This window comes from Populus alba, chromosome 1, assembly GCF_005239225.2.
Source record: "Populus alba chromosome 1, ASM523922v2, whole genome shotgun sequence".
Classification (NCBI taxonomy): domain Eukaryota; kingdom Viridiplantae; phylum Streptophyta; class Magnoliopsida; order Malpighiales; family Salicaceae; genus Populus; species Populus alba.
In genome coordinates this window covers 35,753,390-35,774,146 of record NC_133284.1, presented here as the reverse complement: position 1 = coordinate 35,774,146, position 20,757 = coordinate 35,753,390, and the positions used below count along the sequence as shown (strand labels likewise).

The following is a 20,757-nucleotide window of genomic DNA, read 5'->3' as shown; positions in this document are numbered from 1 at the left end:
ATTTTTTTTTTCATGGAGACCCGCTTTTCATGTATTTTGCATACAAAAATACATCTTACAAAAAATTTAACCAAATGCATATTTTTTAAAACCTACATTTTTCAAAACCTAACGCAAAAGCTATTACAATGTGCGTGGTAGGTTTTGCGATTATGGCTAGTAAGTTTTTAAAAAATCTATAAACTGCAAATTTTTCTTACCCAATGTTTCAAGATAGAATTTTTAGCGGGATCCATGTGAAATTATGGTGTGTGTTGATTAACTAAACACTTTTAAATTTATAATTATAACAAAACGCATATCACACCACTCCACGTCATAAAAACAAAAGGAATCTAAATTAACTTTTAATATAGCCCTCCACAAATAATTAAAGAAAGCTAAAACTGAAGGGATATTCACTATTCACTAGAATAGTATTATTATCATTTTACCCTTAAAAAAATCAAAGGTCGTGGTGTGTTGGGATATTTTGGTGTTTTCATAATACTCATTGATCATTACTAGATGGATTGAGAATGAAATTGTCTTTTTATTTTTTTAAGCATAGTTAAATGACTCAATTACCATTAAAAGCAAAATTTCTAAAGCTAGCATCTAAGGACTTTTAAAACATTGTGTTTTTTTAAGTACAATAAAATGACTCAGTTAACCTTAAAAGCAAAAATTTAAAAACTTGTGTTTAAGGGTTTTTTTTTTATATTTTCAACATGATTTTTTGTGTTATTATCAAATTAATCGAGAGTAATTTGATCTTTTAATAAGTATAAAGTATTATTAAAATAGAAAATGACTGACGCATGTGGGAGGCACCTAAAACACCTCAAGATTGTCAAAGGCCCATCATTATGTTGTTGGAATCATTATAACATGTTTTTCCTGTTGAAGTGGGGCATGACTTACCCCTATTTTTTCTCTTTCATTCCCTCATTAATCATATTGGCTATTCAAAATTTCATTGTTGTCTTATAAGTTATTAATATTTGAACTTTGTTCCTTGTTCTTTTGTTTTTTTTTTCTTTTTGTTTATGATTTCTAAGTTGATTTTTTCTTATTTTCTATTTTTTGGAGTTTTGTTTCCTTATTTTTTATGATTTTATTATACTGTGTTAGCTCTTTATAATTTTTTTTTTTAATTTCACCCTTACTTTTTTTTAATCTATAAATAATTTATCAAATTACAAATGTTTTTCAATATCACCCCTATGATTTTTTAATCTTTCAAGTTTGGCATTATTTTTTTTAATTGCTATTTATTTTGTTTGAGATTTGATTTTTTTTTTAAATTTCATCATTTTTATATTTTTTTTCTCTCAAGACTTTATCCCCATTCTTTTTATCATTTTTTTTTTTGCCTTTACAAGTTTTTATATTAATTTTTTTCAACAATTTCTTCATTTAAAATTAAATCGATTGAGAGTTAAGTTTCTTCATTGAACTTGAATTTATGATTTAATGAGTTGCAAGTTTTAAAAATTAAACCAATTTAGGAGGTTCGCCTGAATTTATTTATTTTTTTTTTATATATAGTTTTGCTTTGATTTGTTTTTTCTACCGTTTATCTTTTATTATATTAGTATTATGTTGTTTGATAATCTCACATATAATTTCTTTTATTTTTTTATTAATTTATTTATTTTTGCTATGTTTTTATTTTTATATTATTTAAATTATATTGGATCAATAAATTGAAACTTGAAATTTTTTTACCCTAACATTTTTTTTTTATATAAAAAAAAAATCGCTCAGCCCGCGGCCGACAAATCTAGTTATTATAGTCAAACCTCCAAAACTCATAAATCACTTGACCTTCGCAAAAGACATAAACAACAGTACAACACCAATCTTTGCTAAAAAAGCCTTCTTCTATGTGGCAGCATGAACACCACCTCTCCTCTCGATCTAGCCACCTCATACCACCTAAATCCATAACCCCAAAACTGTAATTTTCTATAACCTCACCCACTCCTTCTCTTTTTAAACCCAACAAGATCCTCCTCTCCCCTTGCCACTCCCCAGCCCACCTTCTTCTTCTGCCCCACGAACCTCAGTTCTTCTCTCCCTCTATCTCTCTCTATATCCCTCCAATGGATCCAGTCACTGCATGGGGAAACACCTCCCTGGAATCAGTGGACCCAGAAATCCACGACTTGATAGAGAAGGAAAAACGCCGTCAATGCAGAGGTATCGAGCTCATAGCTTCAGAAAATTTCACATCTTTCGCCGTTATAGAGGCCCTTGGCAGCGCTCTGACTAATAAGTACTCAGAGGGTATGCCAGGAAACCGCTACTACGGCGGGAATGAATATATTGATCAGATTGAAAATCTCTGCAGATCTAGGGCTCTTGAAGCTTTTCATTTAGACCCCACAAAATGGGGTGTAAATGTTCAGCCATATTCAGGTTCTCCTGCTAATTTTGCTGCTTATACAGCAGTTCTTCAGCCCCATGACAGAATCATGGGGTTGGATTTGCCTTCTGGAGGGCATTTGACTCACGGGTATTATACATCTGGGGGCAAGAAGATTTCAGCCACCAGTATTTATTTTGAGAGTTTGCCTTACAAGGTGAATTCGCAAACTGGGTATATTGATTACGATAGATTGGAGGAGAAGGCTCTGGATTTTAGGCCTAAGCTTATTATTTGTGGTGGAAGTGCTTATCCGAGAGATTGGGATTATAAAAGGTTTAGATCTGTCGCTGATAAGTGTGGTGCTCTTTTGCTTTGTGATATGGCTCACATCAGTGGCCTTGTCGCTGCTCAGGTATATATGTATATTGCTTTTTCGCTTTTGGTTGTTGGATCTGTGCTTCTTATTCAGTGATTTGTTAGTATTGGATTTTACGGTGTTTTGTTTTTTGGTTATTTAGAGGATGACAGGTTCTGAAATACTTGACCCGAGTCTTGTGTTACTTAACTTCTGGATCTCGTTTGGTCACTGAATTAAGCTTGTGATTTGATATCTAGATCTGGGATTTGTGTAATGTGATGTTGCATGTGTTTTATGTATTTGCCAGATTGGTCGGCATTTGGGTTCCGAGTTTCTTGTTTTTACTTGTCTGTCATTTCTTTGCAGTTGTTTTTTTAAATGCAAACTGAAAGCTTTCAAAACATCAGAGTTTAAAATCTAGTTGATTTGCATGGCATTAATCCTGCATGCAGTAGATGCTAGAGTAAACATGTCCCTAATGGGATCATGTAGTCAATTTCTATGGAATTTAATGTTACAAATTAGATCTGAGCATAGTGTTTATTTAGATGACTAGAGCTGTGTTGAGTTAGTGGAATCCTCTGATCTGGAGATGTGTATGCATGTATAAATGTTTCGTAGCTTATCATTAAATATCAAAGCTAACGGAACTTGCTTTTATATATATATATATATATATATATATTCAATTTGTTTTACGATAAAGGCACTCCATGTGATTATGGTTCGAGATTAAATTGTGCTGCGGAATTTCAGTTTCTACTATTATATCTAGCCATTCTGTTGGCGTTGTTACATCTTTTCTTTTATCTTATTCCAATGTAAAACGTCTATATCTGGTCTAAATCTAAACTGTTTTTGGTTGCAGGAAGCTGCCAACCCCTTTGAGTACTGTGACATAGTCACCACCACTACCCACAAAAGTTTGAGGGGTCCTAGGGCTGGTATGATCTTCTATCGCAAGGGCCCTAAACCACCAAAGAAGGGCCAGCCAGAGAATGCGGTTTATGACTTCGAAGACAAGGTCAACTTTGCTGTTTTCCCATCTCTTCAGGGTGGTCCCCACAATCACCAGATCGGTGCTCTGGCTGTTGCCCTGAAACAGGTCCAAACCCCTGGGTTCAAGGCCTATGCCAAGCAAGTCAAGGCCAATGCCGTTGCCCTTGGAAACTACTTGATGGGCCAGGGATACAAGCTTGTTACTGAAGGAACTGAGAACCACCTCGTTCTGTGGGATCTTAGACCCCTTGGATTGACAGGTAAAAGAATTGAACTGCTCAGTTTGAGGGCTTTGCTGGTCATGCGTGTTGATTTCATCTGATGTGAAATCTGATATACTTTAGTAATGTTCTTGCAGGCAACAAGGTTGAAAAGCTCTGTGATCTTGCAAACATCACCGTCAACAAAAATGCCGTGTTTGGTGACAGCAGTGCTTTGGCTCCAGGAGGAGTAAGAATCGGTAAGAACCACCCCCTTAGAATGCATTGTCTAGTGTTGATTGTTTCGGTAAAGTTATGAAGTCGTGCAACTGGTAAATGAGAAGCTGCTCTCTCCGATTTGCTTAAAACACCGACGTTTTTCTTTTTCTTTGAACATATGGGCGTTTTAATCCACTGTCTAGACAATGAATGGCATCGAACAATTTACGAAATATTAATTGGAGTTTTTGCTGGCAGGTACCCCCGCCATGACTTCAAGAGGTTTGGTAGAGAAGGATTTCGAACAGATTGGAGAGTTCCTCCACCGTGCTGTGACCATCACGCTGAGCATCCAAAAGGAATATGGAAAGCTCTTGAAGGACTTCAACAAGGGTCTGGTGAACAACAAGGACATTGAGGCACTCAAGGCTGATGTTGAAAAGTTTTCTGGCTCCTTCGACATGCCTGGGTTTCTGATGTCTGAGATGAAGTACAAGGATTAGGCTCCTTCAACAGGCATGCCTGGGTGGGTTTCTGATGTCTGAGATGAAGTACAAGGATCAAGTCTTGCATCTATGCAATTATCTTTAGCTTCCGGTCTTCGAAAACTTCAAATCCCCCGCCCCCCCCCCCCCTCACCCCCGGAAAAGAGAAGCTTCTTCTTCGTCCGTTCTTGGTCTTTTAGTTAGCTTTCAATTTTTCTTTTGATTTTAATTTCACTTTTATGCTGGTTCTCTCTCTTTTTTTCCTTTCGGTCATGGTGGGATGAGTTCTTTTTGTCACGCTTGGATGAATGTCATGTCGTTTGGGTTCTGATAATGTTCCATCCTCCCAATGGCCTGTTCTATTATTATTATGATGTATTTGATTGTCCAACCAATAAAGTAATGAGTTATAGCTTTATATAAGCTTTAATGGATTAATTACAGGATGGGGATGAAAGGTTGGAAATGATCAATTAATTGTTCAGCAGTAACAACAGAATTATAATGAAGATATTAGAAATTCATGTTTTATAGCATAATCAAGAAAAAACAATTTATCATAAAAATTATTAACATTTAATAAATTTATGGGTTTATGATGAGTGTTTATTTTTCTAGATAGTTTAATATTTTTCTGTAAATGAATCCTGTGTATATTAAAAAATTAATTTTTTACACTTGAAAAAAAAACATTGTTGTGTTAGCTAGCAACAATGAGAAAGGGCTACATGTGACTTTGAATCAACAACCATGACTACTGCCACTTCTATTTGGAAGATGTGCTCCAATGGCAAATCTAAGGGCCTATAACTGGGTCAGACCATAGGCCTCAGACGCAGGTAAAGGCTCTGTAGGCCGGCATCCAACAACGAGAGCATTCCATTTGAAGAGACGGAGTCGGAGACGAGTTCATCGCTTTCTGTCATCGTTTCTAGCTGCATTTTGACTTTAATTACAAAGCAATTATGCAAAATACGGTAGTTCGAAATTCTCAGGCCCTTTCACTTACTTTCCTTCATGCTTCCATTGCTTGTTCGTGCAATGGGATCCGTAGCGACTGCTAGTTTCATCAGAAAGATCAGTTAGAAGGGGGGCAAGAGGTGATGCCAGATGACGTTATAAAACAGCATTATAAGAGAAGATTGTATAAAAATCCACTACATCACTGGATAAAGTGAGTTAGGATCACGCATTCAGCTCAAGTCCTAAAACATCTTGGATATCACAGAAGCCGCAGCCCAGCCATAGATTGGACAAAGGCAGGAGTATAAACACGGATTGCTGTTGTAGCTTTCAATAATAGGAGGGGAAAAAAAAAGTATTTGTGAGGAAGATCAATGGTATTTAAATTAAAAATTACAATAGTTTTACATACAACTGGTTTCTGGGTTTTGCTTCCGTTTCAAACAGAGCATTCAATGGGATGAAGGGAGTTTCTGCCTCATTTTGAAATGTCAGTCGAAAATCTCTTGGGCTTCAATTATGCTATGCTGACTGAAAAGAGAGCAAGAGAAGTTAGTCTCAATGATAGAAATTACTAAGAGATAAAATCTAATAACAAATGGAAAGCTAAAACAGGTCAGACCCAGTAAACATAAGACAACAGAGTAAAATCAAAAAGCCATACTGATCATCTTTTGCAACTCGATAGTATCTTTCTGCATGCTGTCGTTGACCGATAAGTTGAGCAAATCGCTCATCATGAGTAATTACAATCAGTTGAAAATTCTCCTGGCCCTTTCTATCCTCCATGATTCTGGAGAAAATGAAAAACAGGAAGACGAGTTAATACAATATCTCATCATAATTCTATAACCTCCCCCCCAGTTTGATGGGGAAATGTGATTAGTTATCCTATGATGGACTTCATATTCTGATCTTACCTAAGGAGAGCTGCAGCAAGACTCTCAGCATTTGGGCCATCCAGGTTTGTTGTAGGTTCATCTAGAGCTAGTATTCCACAGTGGAGGCAAAATGTCTCGGCTAAAGCCAACCGAATAATAAGTGAAGCAAGGACCTATGAATGAACCATAAATTCTCAATTCCCTCCTTGTAAAAACTGAAGGGAAATAGCAGTCAAATATTACTCACCTTCTGACCAGCACTACACCTTCCTCTCATTTCAAGCTCCGCGTCACCTGTCTGCATGACAACCTGCATTGAATGCAATGGAAGAATGATATGCAGTCATGGGGCAGAAACAAATTAACTGTGAGAAGCAAGCACAGTTTTTAGAGTTGTTTTTACTTTTTTACCTTGTAGCTGTAAGAACGAGTCCCAGCACCTTCAGAATCTGAATGTATGCTAATATAATCTATATCCTGTCCTCTGTATGTTTGTTGCCACAATTCCCGAATGATTTTATTAATTTCCTCCATTTTCATTGTGTGGAAGCGCATGAGTGCCCTAACAACAAAGTGACAGTTAATTCTAGTCGGTAGAAAGAAGAAAACACTAGCTGAAAAGAGTCCCTTTCCCATGTAGAATGCATTCTTATATTGAAGGTAAAGAGGATTTAACATCAGAAAAGAGTGAGCAATGTTCCGTAGCATGCCTCTCACCCACATACCAGATGAGTTTTTTTTTTTTAACACACATACCAGTTGAGTTGAGTCCGGGAGTTAAGGGGTAACAGGTATTCCCATGTTCAATTGCCATCCAGTTCAAGTATAATAAAACAGCGAGAGAGAGACCATGTCCAATAAAGAAGCAATGCATAATTTTATGAGCCACAGATCAAGGAGGAGCAATAAAATAAAGCACTAGCCTAGAAGCCCCAATTTTTTAGGCCATCTGCTACTCTTTTTTTGTTCCCTTGCTAAGTAAAATATGCATTTGCAAGCTATTGTAGTGCTGCAAAATTCTTGGTGAGAGTTCATAAACCATTAAGTAGTGATTGTATGAACTTGCGAGGTGCAGCCAACAGCCCAACATGAAACGCCGATATCTTATATAATATCAAATTGAAGAGTTTTGAATGCAGTACACAGATATCTTATATAATATCCAGCAAATGACACAAATGACTTTCAGATGCATTGTATTATACAGCTTTTATTTTAGTATGTGCTAATCCCTGGTAATAAAAACAGGCGTCAAAATTAACCAAAAAGCAATATAAAACTTAATTGGAAAAGCTCACTTGTCAAGTGCATTGTAGTATCTGTCCAGGTCCTTGTTTGCCATTTCAGTAGTCTGTAACAAGATGTCCAAGTTAACAACAGATTGGGATGAGTAACAAAAAACACATCCAAGCAGTCAGCAAAATGTCCCACCTTTAGCTGGATTAACTGATCAAAGTATCGCTTATCAATATCTTTGTATTGCACCTGTTTAAGATCAATTTTATTCTTCGAAATATTGTTCTGGTAAACAGACATTGTTCCACGGAACCTGTTCAACTGTTTAGACAAAAAAGAACAAAAATATCCTTGGCACATTAATCAACTAAACAAATACCATTACTCTTTCTCCAAGAATATCGGTTTCCATAACTCCCTAATTCATTCGATTGCAATAAAATACAAAAAAATAGGAGCCCATTTTCCTATAAGATACAATCATACATGGAACACTTTAGAGTTAAAAGATAGAGATATCATTGCACATTTTCACTATCAGGGAGGGCAGCGTCCATGGTACCAGTGGGTGTCCCAGGTTCAAACCCATCGACACCTCCTCTAACAAAACACTTCAAGACATTATTTCCTAATTCTCTAGTAGCCAAGACTCGAGTATGCAATACCAGTGTTTAAGCCACCAAGGTTAGGACTGCATCAAAAGAGAATCTACTTTTCCTTGAAGTTCCTCATATGTGTAAGGCAAATTCAGTCTCAAGAACATACAGAGGCAGATGAAGTAACAAACAAACCAAATGATTAATCCATGGAACAAAGCAGCAGGTTCTGACACAACCCTAAACATATGACCAGAATAATTAAGTTATCAAATGAAAAGGTCCATAGCCACCATACACTAAACCCAAAGCGTAACCATTGTGTTATTCCTTAACAGACATCAATAAGATCAAATTGTGTATCCTAACAATTAATCCAGTGTATTAAGATAAAGTTACAACATGAAAAGGCCCGGTCACCATACATTAAACAAATCAAACCCGAAACACCAAAATTGCATTATTCAATAATAGTCTCAATTAGATATACTCTATAACCTAACACTTATTTAAATCAACAGTATAAAGTTTTGTTATGACAGATTTGTGGGTTAACCAAGATAATAGCTTAAAAATAAAATGGCAAATAAGAAAAGGAAGGTACATCAGCAGGGACATAACATATCAGTCTCAAAGAAAGATATATTATTTTTCATACATACCTCTGAAAGAAGTCTCTCTCTTTCTTGTAATAGCTTTGCAAGTTCAGCTTCAAATGAGGAAAACCCACCAATCTTCAGTATTCTCTCTTCCAATGATTCAATCTCCCTGGTAAGCTCTTCCACTTCGGCCTTTATTTTCCTGTAATTTAAGTTGTCCTCAATACTTCTTCTAAGGTTATCTTGACTTCGCACTGCATTTTTACTGTCATTGAGTTCTGCTAAAATTTCCTGCTTCCTAGCATCACAACCTTGAAGTTGGGACTCCGATAAAGATAGTTTTTCTTGCATTTCTTTCAATCTTTCACCTTTCTTTAAATTATAATACCTGGCAAACAGAATTGATGATCAATGCAAATGGAATGAGGAAAATCATCCTCCTCAATTTCATTGGAAATAGGAAATGCTTGTACAAACAAGAATGGGGAAGAGAGAAAACATTAGACAGGGTCCTCTGTCTGCTTGGCTGGTCAAACATGAGATAGTTCATAGATCTTTGGGCTTTGATTACCAAGAAATAGAGAATTTACAAACAACACCCGAGAAAAGCTCGGTTTCATAGAACTTACTCTCTAATCTTTGATGCAATTCTAACAAGGGTGTCAACCTCCTGTTTAAAGTCATCTAACTGTTTTTTTTGTTCCTCGTATTCCCGCTCAAGTTGGCCTTTCAACTCATTGTGTTCACCCTGTAATTTTTCTTTCTCCCTAGATAAAGGACCAACAGCCTCTGCCAAATGCTGGAAAGGGACCACAGAAAATCAATTATATTACAGCAAAATGAATTGTTTTTTTATTAAGACTGGATTTAGTAAACTAATTATCAGGGCAATATATAGCCATGGACTCCAGGTTACTGCACTACACCAAGAAAGTCACAACTCGCACCATCAAGCATTCAGTCAAATTCTCTCAAACATCGACCACCAAACTGGAAAAACTTAATTGAAATGGCAAATTAATACATAAAACCAATCATGAAAATTTTGAAATCCACATTTTGTCATTTCAGAAGTTCTAAAATCTTTAGAAACAGACAAAAACAGATGCTCAACAAAACGGTCAAGAGATTTTAAAATTAAATGAAAATAGAAAATATAGTCATGGACTATAAACAATTAAGAAAATAAAGACAACCTTCTCTTCCAGCTCAACTTGATGTTTTTCCTCCACCAAACGTTCTAACTCTTCTTCTGACTTTTTCACATCACGCAACATATTAGCTGCTGTAACTTTTTCCTCCCGCAGAGCATGCCACCGAATTTGAATATGTGATAAATCATTTTCCATGTACCTTTGCTCATCCCTTAACTTCTCCACTTCATTATGCAAATTATCCCTGTCATGAGAGAGATAAAGCTCAAGGCAAAAGAGGAAGAAAAAAAATACTGATATATCCTGAAATGATAAGGCAACTTCAGAACTGAAAATCAAAATAAAATAAAATGATAAAAAAAAACATGTATTTTGAGAATGTGGGCGGTCACCAACTGGAAAACGCTTGATAATTATGCTGGAAAAAAAATCAATTAGATAATTAAGGGATAAACTGCTATACTTTGTGCCTTGCAAACTACTTAGCTCCGACTGCACTTCTTCCATGGTTCTAACACCTTGCCCTCTAAAATCAAGCTTGTATTCTAAATCATCAACTTGCTTTTGCCAACTCTGAATTTCTTGGAAAAGCCTATCAGCTGTTTCAACAGGTTGCACCAAGGCCTCAACTGAGTCTTTTTCGGCCTTTGTTTGAGCTAAAACACCCAACACCTATGAGCAAAACCATTCTGTACTGTCATACTCATAACTAAACAATCATCAAGCAAAATCAATGATTAGCCACTAAATATCACATTAAAGAATAATAAATCCACAATAACAGAGCACATCTGAGTTCTGAGGCCCTCCTTATCCACTAGCTGCCATGATACCATATGCAATTGGAAATGAAACGAGAATTATATTAAAAGGATTATGAAAAATTGCAAAAAAGAAAAAACTTGTAACTTTTATGGAAGGGCTATTTCAAAATAGAGTTCAACCCGCTATATAGAGCATAACCCTATCAACCCAACTACAATAAAGTCAACGGCATGGGACTGCACTCCCTATTTTGGGTCAGCTGCATGGCTGTTTATTTAATTTCGCTAGTTTTCTCTGCAAGGTGCAACTTTTGTGTGATTGTAAGCAGCTGCCTTTCTACAGTCTTGAACTATGTCTATTCAGCTCTTCCATATGATACGGTCCAGGCATACTGACGCCTGTGTCTTTCCTGAAAATTCAAAATCCAATTGTAGATTTCCATCCAATTAGGTTCAATCCAGGGAGACATCTATTGCTTCTTCAACAAAAGATATATATGACAGTCCTCATCTTCCAAGAAACTGTTCTCCAATAATTTCTGCAATGGCAGCCCTGGATTTTGTTGAGCTTATATTTGTGTCATGCCCTTCAATGAATGTCCTCTAGGGAAATTATGAAAGTTGTGACATGGGGACTCTCTCTTGTTCTTGAAATGCTCCCACTTGAAAAATATCAATCCCTCATGTTATAACCACTGATCTCCAATGTCATGACTACATTATCCTTATCATCACTAAAAGTTCTTGACAACATAATACAGTCTAACATCTAAAAGCTAAATATTAGATAACAAATAGAGAGGGAGGAAAAAAGAGTCATGAACAGAACATTTTTTCACCAGTTAAGGATTAATTAATTAATTAAGTGAGACTATGGTTCACATGCTTTCCCAGGAGCAGACAGTATATTATTGATGCCCATGGGTGACGTCTAAACTTGTTCTTAGCTATAGCATATAAAAACCAAAGACAGCTCCATTATAACAAGTCCAGCATTCTAGTTCAGCAGACAAAAGTTATTTGAAAGCTAAAAGTGCCAGAAGCAATACTGTACTTACATCATCAAGGGCTTGAGACTTTTGCTCCAGCTCTTCAGTTAGCTCACTCAAGTTTTTCTCAGCAAGAGGAATTGTTTCCTTGCCAATTTTGGTATATTCTTCATAAACCATACGAAGCTTGTCCAACTGCTGAAAAAGAGTGTCTGCATTTGAAGATTCCATAGACAACACTTTCATATGCTCTGCAGAACTTGCAGCCTTCACTCTTTGCTGCATGCCACAGAAGATATCAGCATATTCAGAAAATAATACATGAAGCTTAAACAGCATTCCCTCTCAAGTTTCAGGCTATCTGAGTATCGCTATAGGATAATACTCTTAGATATGCATACTACAGGACAATGCATGATTGGATTACATATAACAAACCTTTTTAACAAATTCATCTTCCTCTTCAGCAGAGAAAGGGCGTTCACAGCAAGGGCACACATGATGAGCACGGGCAACTCGTTCAAAAGGATCAAACATCTGCCGCATACCATCTGCAATATTGTACTTGCTGCAGGTGATACACCATACCCTATATTAGTATCTTCATAGCCACAGAAATTATATGTCAACATGTCCAATAGCCCATACACATAATGTTTATATCATGTAGGAAGCAAAAAGAGGAACCTTTTCTGAACATCTCTTTTCTCCTTGGACGACTCCAATGCTTTGAGATATAAATCAACACTAAATGACAGTTGATCCAAGGACTGGAGTTTGGATTCAATAAATCTCCTCCTAGCTACATTATATCCAGTCCAAGTGTCAATAAATAGGTCAGAAAACAAGTTTTAAGCACCATGAGGAGATTACAAGAAAGAAAAAGCAAAATGGAAATGCCAGAGTTCCAGGATTCTTAAATCACAGTCATGAGCACAATTCAGTGGAGGCACACTTAACTGAAGCCTATACTTTACGAGAGAAAATGTTCTAAACTATCCAAACCCTAAAGTTCTCAAAAGAACAGCCAAAAATTTGTTATTAAAACAAAGATTAGAATACCGGCCATAAAATCCTAGCCCCAAAAGTATTCATAAAGAAAACAAAGGGAACTGAGGTAGCAATATGTACTGGGACTGAACAGGATGACTCCACTAGAAATGTTGTTTGGAGCACACAACACAATTTTTTTTTTGTCTTGTCTGGCACCCAATTTTGGTCAACCTACCCTCGTGTGGAAGCCCGGTCCTTTCTCATACAGTACACTCCAGTCCCATTTGCTCACCAAACACACATACCCTTCGACCCCCTTAAAAAACTGAAGTAGCCTAAGAAGTCCTGCAAAAAGCTACCGCCACCACAGGGAGGATAAATTCTCATTAACAATTTCATATCAGACTCTTTAACAGAGCAAGGAAATGCATGACCAACAATTAGTAACAATATCTCTCACTGATCCACGGGATAAACATAAGCTGTACTTCATTTTTAGATGTGAAGCAATACTCACAGTCCATGTCCTTGCGTTGTTTGGAAAGGTTATTATTAACTTCTTGTATTTTCATCTGCAACACATTTACCTCCTTCTCAGCTTCACGGGATTTCATATTCAAGTCATCAAACTCCATCCCAAGAGCCCTGCAGCAGGAGCACTATCAACTTGTCAATATCTCATTGAAGAAGGTGTTGACAAAAATTAAAACATCCAGAAAGCTTGCCAGGCAACTCTCACATACAAACCAATAGCAGGCTCTGAAAGACCATCTTATGAGGAGATCTGAAATCTCAAAATTTATATAATTCACTAGGGTTCAATACAAAGCCACAACTTTTGAAGGAGGTCGTAAAAGCACTATCAATAATAATGAATAAGGGAAAAATTATACTACAGTATGGCAAATGACAAGAATTGAAAGGGGAAAAAAAAGAGTTATAGAAAATCAAGCAATCACATGTTTAATTTTCTGCTAACCAAAAATGAATCCAAAAAGCATCAATAAAATCCACAAACGGATTCTTGTACAGATGTTATCTGTGAGCACAGAACAAATTAAGAGAATAGAATAACCTTAGGGTCTGAGTAATTTCCTTCTTCAAATCCTTATCCGGAGGAAGCCTCCCTTTTAGCACTCCTCTGATTTTATCCTTGCATTCATCAATTCTGGAAAAATTAAATAAATAAAAAGAAAAAGAAAAAATAGCTATGAGGGATAAGAGAGAGAGCAGGATAGAGACAATGTGAAGAAACAAAAGAGTATGGATTGCCCGGTCCTAAAAGCAAGGCAAGAAAGATCTAACTAACATTTTTCGATGTTTCTTTTTATGGTTTTCCAGCTCTACTTTCTTTAGAGACAGTTTCACTCTGTCCTCAGAATCTCCAGCCAAAATGTCTTTTTCTCGATTAAGAACCTTAATCTGTTGCTCTATGCCATACAGCTCACTCTGCTTTTGTCGAATGTGTGATTCAAATTCTCTTTCAGCTAGCTGATTTGTCTTTCTCTCAACCTCAATTCGCTGAAAAAAATCACAAGGAGCTTCTCTTTCAATTGTTTTCAGTTAAAATAGGCAAAGTTGGGTACATCTTATGCAAAGACATCCTCACCATGTTCTTTTCTTTTTCATCAATGTGAGAAAGATTAACATGTGAAATTTGTTCTTCAAAGGAAGAGTGCTCCCTTTCCTTCTCTGTAATGCGATTTAGAATGCTATTCTGCATAAAGTTACAATATCAAGAGTCACACATAAAACGTACAACTCTAGGAAATAAAACATGTACCCTTCCAGAAACCCCCAATAGTGCGCACCTTTATCTCTACTTTAGCCTGTTTTTGAGCCTCCGTATTTTTCCAGCGTTCATTGGCATCCCAGTAGCAATTCTCCGCTCTCTTAACTTCAGTATCATTCGATGTCTGAAATAACAGACAAATCAAGTTCATGTCTTAAAAGCTTCAATGATTTCATGGAGCACAATTTCAGCCTTCAAGTGAACAAGAAACTCTTTGAAATCTTTAACTTGCCAATTGAAGAACAGAAATTGAGCATATACAATTTGTGTTTTACATAGGCACATGGGTAAAGGAATGGTATATCAGGGGGGGGGGTTACCTTTTTATCTTGTAGATCCTTATCAAGATCCACCAACCTTGACTTTAATCTATTTGTGAGGTTCAAAGCAACATCATCACCGAATGGGGCATTAGGAAGAGGACCTAGATTATGTCTTGTATACATTTTTTGGATATTGGAATCTCTTTCATTCTTCAAGGATGCATGAGCCTAATTTTCAAAAGAAAGGGAGTCATTTGCAAGCTCTGCAATAAATTACACAGTTTTTAAATATCAAATGTGAATAGTTTCATTAGCATTACCTCAGCTTCAGTCTGAAGCCTGCTGATCTCTCGGATATACTCATTAATGTTTTGCTTAAGAAAGGAACCCTTTGTCTCCATGTCATTCATTTCCCTCTCCAATTTGCAAATATTCGATTCCAAACTTGCAATCTTTTCATCAAACTTGGTTTTCCACTCCTGTAGTTCTTCATCACTGTCTGAAACAGAGAGAATTGTACATGAAAAATAAGTATAGAATGATTTCAGAAAATCAGCATCTTCCTTTACTTCTCAAGGAATTGGTTCTAAAGACATGGTAATAAGCACACACATCTAAGACTTCATGTGTATGTGTATATGAATATGAGATATGCAGAAAAACTATATTGCTGTTCCCATGCTTGGCAAACCTTCATTTTCTTCAGCAAGAGCTGCATACTGCCTCTGCTGCTCCCTGAACAAAGTGCTTCTTTCAGCAGTCTTGATTGTTATTTGGTCCTGTAATTTTCTCATATCTTTCAGAGTTACTTCAGTATGATGAATTTTTGCATCCAAATTCTGAAGGTTACTTTCTAGCTCCTGACTTTGGACTTTTAAAATTTCTGTTTTCTCTTGATCTTGACCAATGCTTTCCCGAAGCTGTACAAACAAAACTTGACATCAATAAGTGCTACATAGAAGCAGCTTCATACCAACTTTATGCTTATTAACTGTTACACTATTACTTGGCCCAATCTAGCAAAATGAAAAGGAAACATGCACTAAGTCAATGTTTAAATAGACAGCTCAATCAAAATAATGAGTTAAGAGCTTCCATCCAATACTTTTGCCTTTTCTTTATAAAAGAAGAATGCTTGATTAAAGAAAAGAACGTACAAAAATTTATTGGAGAATAAATCATCCTCCAAACAAAGGGAAAAGGAAAGTCCTTAAGAAAAAAAATAAAGCATGGTCCAATCCTCCTGAAAGTCAGCTGGGGAAACTCCCTAAAAGCTCCCGAGCCACGAGACCACAAGGATGCAGAAAAAAATTGTCCTAACCCTCTCCACTTGTCTGGAGAAGAAAAGATTGCTAAAAACCCTACAACTCCTAGTTATCCAAATATACCTAAATGACAGCAAAACCAACACACAAAGGCACAGAATCCTACATTTCCTCCAATCTGAAATCTTACTACAAGCCATGCTTCATCTCTGAAAGTAGACAATCCAAGCCACAGGATCCACACTACAGGGCATCGTTAGTTTTAAGATATACTTATCACATCAGGCTGTGATTCTACAGGTGAAGCCTGATCAAAATTAAGTGCTTAAATGGCATGAAGCCTAAAATAGAGTGAAAACCCTGACAGCTTCAAATTTAGCAAACTATTGAGTGATATCCACAGCCCATGATATTTAATTCACTGGAACAGCAAATGAGGATCTGAGTTTTGGATCCTACTTAGTTATTGATAATAAGAAAAACAAGTGCTGAAAATCACTGTACATGTCAGTTATTCGGACCAAGTAAATGAATTTTCCAAAGGCATTTCAAAAGGAAACATTATAGGTCATATTCCTAATAGTTTAATGTCAACAGTGATGTCATGTTCTAATGCAGAAGAGAAATTATAATCCGCCCATAGTCTCATTCATTGATGTAAAGATGAGATCACACTCCGGTTCTTCACTACTAGTTTGACAGAGAATGCAAGCATACACTGTTGCCACTGCCTTTCATGAGAAAGAGAGAGATTGAAGATTGAAATAGAGATACTATATATTCCAAATAAACAATGACATTACAACTTTCTTAGCAGTCAGAAGATCATTTACAAGACAGATTATCAATTCATCATGAAATAACAAAAAGAATTGCCATAGTAAATAAAAAAGTAGAAAAAATAAGACCTGAAAAACTAATAAATATGACCAGCGTGCTATAAGAAGAAAAGGATGGAAAAAAGAAATACAACCTTATATGCAGCATCCTTCAAGGTTTGAAGATTCTCTAATTTTAGTTTGTATGTCTTTATCTCTTGAGCTTGATCCTTGTGAAGCTTTTTGATGACCTCCAAGGCTTTTGTATATCTGTTTAATTGAGCATGGCAAAAGTATTATTAGCTTCTTGCTAAGGATCAACAAAATGTTTACCAAAATGAAATGAAGTGGGCACCAAGTGATAAAATATCTGTTTAATTGAGCATGGCTTCAATGTTGTATTGCATAAACATTTTTGCATTCTTTTATATATAATTCATGTCATGAACACATTCAATCTTAAAACATCAACAAATAGCAGAAAACACTTTCCCTTACTGTTATTGTTTTGCAAAGATAGCATTTTGAATCTGCTTTGTTTTGATATGAGGTATTTAAAATATAGATAGGATGCTTTTCATGCTCTAGATCACCAAGAAAGACATCACTTGAATACTTGAGCTATATATCAATCTTTGATCTTTACACTCTCTTTTCTTACAAACATTTATTTAATAATGTGCGTTTCAACAGCAGCTTTCACTCTTTCAATTTACTGTAGAGTGAAACTTTAAAACAATATCAAGTTCATTCTCTGTTCCCAAGAAAAAAATGAGTAAACTAGCAAAGTCGGAGATAAATTAAATAAGATACTAAGAGACTTCTTGTTTACGTGTTCTAGAATGCATATTTCACATACTTGAGACCATCATACAGTGTAGTAAAGAAAGCAAGTTAAAGCAAGAGAATACAAGTGAAGCAATTAAACACAATTAACCACAACAAGAAAAGCAAGTGGCTGTAGCAACTAACAGCACAATCAGTGACAGATGATAACTATAAAATCTTTTCTCAATATTTCAGGGGAAAAGCTCAAAGAATACCGAGTAGCAGAGAAGATATCATCGAATTTCTTCTTTAACGTGGAAGGATCTTGTAGAGGCCAATTAGCTTCATCCTGGTGCACGAATATAACATTTTCTAGAATGGCCTTCGAGACACCCATCAAAGCAGGAATTTCTCGATCCATATCAGCACATCTATAGCTAAGGCAGACTTTCTGCATTCCAACAACAACCAAGAAAAAAAAAAGTGACGACCGTATCAAGATTCACACAAGACAGTGTTCAAAAAACACGCATACATTTGCATCACAACTACCCTAATTTTGCCACGAAAGAATATCCATTAGCCTTACACTAATAATCTGAACCCTAACAGGCTACTATCATTTTTTTCTCCGTGAAACCTTCATGAATTCATAGAAATGTTACCTCTCCAGTATGTGGATTGATCGTTTGAAGCACACTCTCGATGGCTTTATACTCCATTTTCGACGCCTTTTGTGTCAACTGAAATGACCTAATACACACCACATCCTTCGCGGCCGCCGTCTTAAACCGCAGCTTAATTTGCCCCTTCGTCTCCGTTTCACCGGCAACCTAACAACAACAGATAATCAACTAATTAACCAACCGGTCCTCTCAAAATTAACAAAAAAAAAAAAAAAAAACAGAATGAAAAAGTTGGAGTTACCTTAGGGTCATGGATGAAACTGTGACCAGACCTAGCATTCGGAGGCAACTCTCCGGTGCATGCAACTTTCAAGCATTCTATTATCGTCTGTAAAAATAAATAATATTTGTAAAAAAAAAGGAAATTAATAAGGAAAGGAAATGATAGTGATGATTGTTACGGTTTTTCCAGCGCCGTTGGGGCCGACGATGAGAGTAAGAGGCTTTAAGAAGGTGATGACGTGTTTGTTTTCCGGGTCGAAGCTCCGGATTCCTTTTATCAGCATCTTGTCTACTGTACTCATCTTTGATTGATTGATTGAAGAAGAACAGTTTCAATTTTAGCGAGAGAGGGAAGAAGAAAGAGAGAAATGCATCGTCGTTTCTTAAGGAGTGTTTCAGTGTTTGATTGCAGGAAAGTGAATTCCTGGAATTCACTTCCTGCTTGTTTGGCAACAAAAAGGAAAAATGGTCAAAGGAAAATGAATTCGTTTCGAATGAAAGTTTGCTTTTAAAGAAAGGAAAACACTTTACCTTTTGGCGTGCGTAGCGCACGCCTGCCCAATGAGCTACAGTAGCAAGGATGGCAAAGGGAGATTACTTGTGGTCTGCTGCTTGAAGACGAATTATAATTCACTTGCTACAGTAGCAAGTGATATAATTCACTTACTACTGTCAGTGAATTAAAATGCAAAGGGGGGATTATTTTCTCGATTTTTTTATTTAGTCCTGGGTTTTTGATTAAATCAAAGTTTAATTAATCATTAATTCTTCAATTAAATTCTTGTTTAGAATGTAAGTTTTTTTCGCTTAAAAATATATAAAAATATTTTTTTATTTGTTATTTAAACATATTAAAATTATAAACATTATTAATATAATGTATTTTCAAATAAAAAAATTATTTTTAAAATACATCAAAAAAAAACAAAAAAAGTTACTCCACTTTTAAACACTTATTAATTTTTTAAAATTTAAATAATGTTATTGTCACCTTAAAAAAATTAAATTAACTTACTTTATTCATAATCTATTATTTCTTCATCGATCAATTATTTCATTGGATTTGGTAGCTTTACTTTAACTCCTAAATAAAACATAATAAACTTCTTAAAAAAAGGTAAAGGATTCCTCAATTCTTAAATTGCAATTTATTTTATTAGTGTTTTATTTTGATCATCATCAAAACTTTAAATATGTTTAAAAAGCCATAATAATACAATATCTTAATATTATTTTAAATGAAGATTACTATTACAAATTATTACAATATTACAAAAAGAAAAACCAAAAGGTCACGGACTAAGATAACGTCTAGAAACATGATGCAAACTGCATTCCCAAAAAATTCAAATTGTTTTTTTTGTTAAAATTTAATACGGTTTTTATGTTTTGGATCGTTTTGATATGTTGATGTCAAAAATTATTTTTTTAAAAATAAAAAAATATCATTAACATGCATTTCAACACGAAAAGTTATTTGAAAAACAACTACTACTACACTGTCACATATATAATAAATTTAGGTTACCTCACTCTATTCATAATTAACATCTCATACCAAATCAACTATAGATTTAATGACTCTATTTAAAATCTTAAATAAAATATAATAAACTTTTTAAATCATAAAGGGTAAAAGGATTCATAAAATCTCATGCATCATGACTACACAAGTGAGTGCATGTATGATATTAATAATAATAATAAATTACAATTTATTTTATCAGTACTTTATCAGTACTTTATTTTGATCATCATAAAAATTTAAATATTGTTTAAAAACCTTAATGATACAATACCTCAAGATTATTTTAGATTACCATTACAATTACAAATTATTACATTATAATTTTTTTTTTGAAAAGCCAGACTAAATCATTGTTTTTCTTGGTTAATATTTTTTTATAGAAAAGATATAGATAAAGTTAATATAAATATATTTAGTTAAAAAAAGTAAAAATTAATTTTAAAATGAAATTTTATTTTTATATATATCCCATCAATCTTCACAATCAATGTCTCGTACTTCATATTATTATTGCTTCTCAGTTAAGGGAGAAAAAGCTTTTCTTGAAACACATAACTACAACCCTCCTTAACTTTTCTCTTCTCTTCCTTTCCCGTCCTCTCTCCATGCGCGGGGAAAAGAAGGAG

General features: G+C 35.2%; 2 protein-coding genes across 2 annotated transcripts; one reads left to right on the top strand and one right to left on the bottom strand.

The window, feature by feature from the left end:
- Positions 1–1,988: 1,988 nt before the first annotated feature.
- LOC118055210 (serine hydroxymethyltransferase 4) lies at positions 1,989–5,037 on the top strand. Its single transcript, XM_035067032.2, has 4 exons — positions 1,989–2,765; positions 3,580–3,970; positions 4,069–4,170; positions 4,388–5,037. Exons 1-4 carry the CDS (start codon positions 2,088–2,090, stop codon positions 4,630–4,632), a joined length of 1,416 nt encoding a protein of 471 aa, XP_034922923.1. The 5' UTR covers positions 1,989–2,087; the 3' UTR covers positions 4,633–5,037.
- A 681-nt stretch (positions 5,038–5,718) lies between these two features.
- On the bottom strand, positions 5,719–19,002 carry LOC118055209 (DNA repair protein RAD50). The gene is made up of 27 exons (XM_035067031.2): positions 18,783–19,002; positions 18,623–18,709; positions 18,361–18,528; positions 17,971–18,146; positions 17,083–17,197; positions 15,536–15,764; positions 15,165–15,343; positions 14,902–15,072; positions 14,601–14,705; positions 14,399–14,506; positions 14,099–14,310; positions 13,865–13,957; positions 13,307–13,434; positions 12,484–12,598; positions 12,235–12,364; positions 11,866–12,075; positions 10,507–10,715; positions 10,086–10,287; positions 9,519–9,688; positions 8,953–9,277; positions 7,890–8,015; positions 7,757–7,809; positions 6,870–7,020; positions 6,706–6,768; positions 6,498–6,631; positions 6,242–6,370; positions 5,719–6,108 (listed from the first exon to the last, which is right to left on the bottom strand). Exons 1-27 carry the CDS (start codon positions 18,903–18,905, stop codon positions 6,069–6,071), a joined length of 3,951 nt encoding a protein of 1,316 aa, XP_034922922.1. The 5' UTR covers positions 18,906–19,002; the 3' UTR covers positions 5,719–6,068.
- Between the last annotated feature and the right edge of the window lie 1,755 nt (positions 19,003–20,757).

Coding starts and splice junctions, on each gene's coding strand:
- LOC118055210 (XM_035067032.2), top strand. CDS start 2,088: ATGGATCCAGTCACTGCATGGGGAAACACCTCCCTGGAATCAGTGGAC. Junction 3,971..4,068: donor TAGACCCCTTGGATTGACAG/GTAAAAGAATTG, acceptor ATGTTCTTGCAG/GCAACAAGGTTGAAAAGCTC. Junction 4,171..4,387: donor TCCAGGAGGAGTAAGAATCG/GTAAGAACCACC, acceptor TTTTGCTGGCAG/GTACCCCCGCCATGACTTCA.
- LOC118055209 (XM_035067031.2), bottom strand. CDS start 18,905: ATGAGTACAGTAGACAAGATGCTGATAAAAGGAATCCGGAGCTTCGAC. Junction 14,706..14,901: donor AGGATCTACAAGATAAAAAG/GTAACCCCCCCC, acceptor CTGTTATTTCAG/ACATCGAATGATACTGAAGT. Junction 13,958..14,098: donor AAAAAGAAACATCGAAAAAT/GTTAGTTAGATC, acceptor TAATTTTTCCAG/AATTGATGAATGCAAGGATA.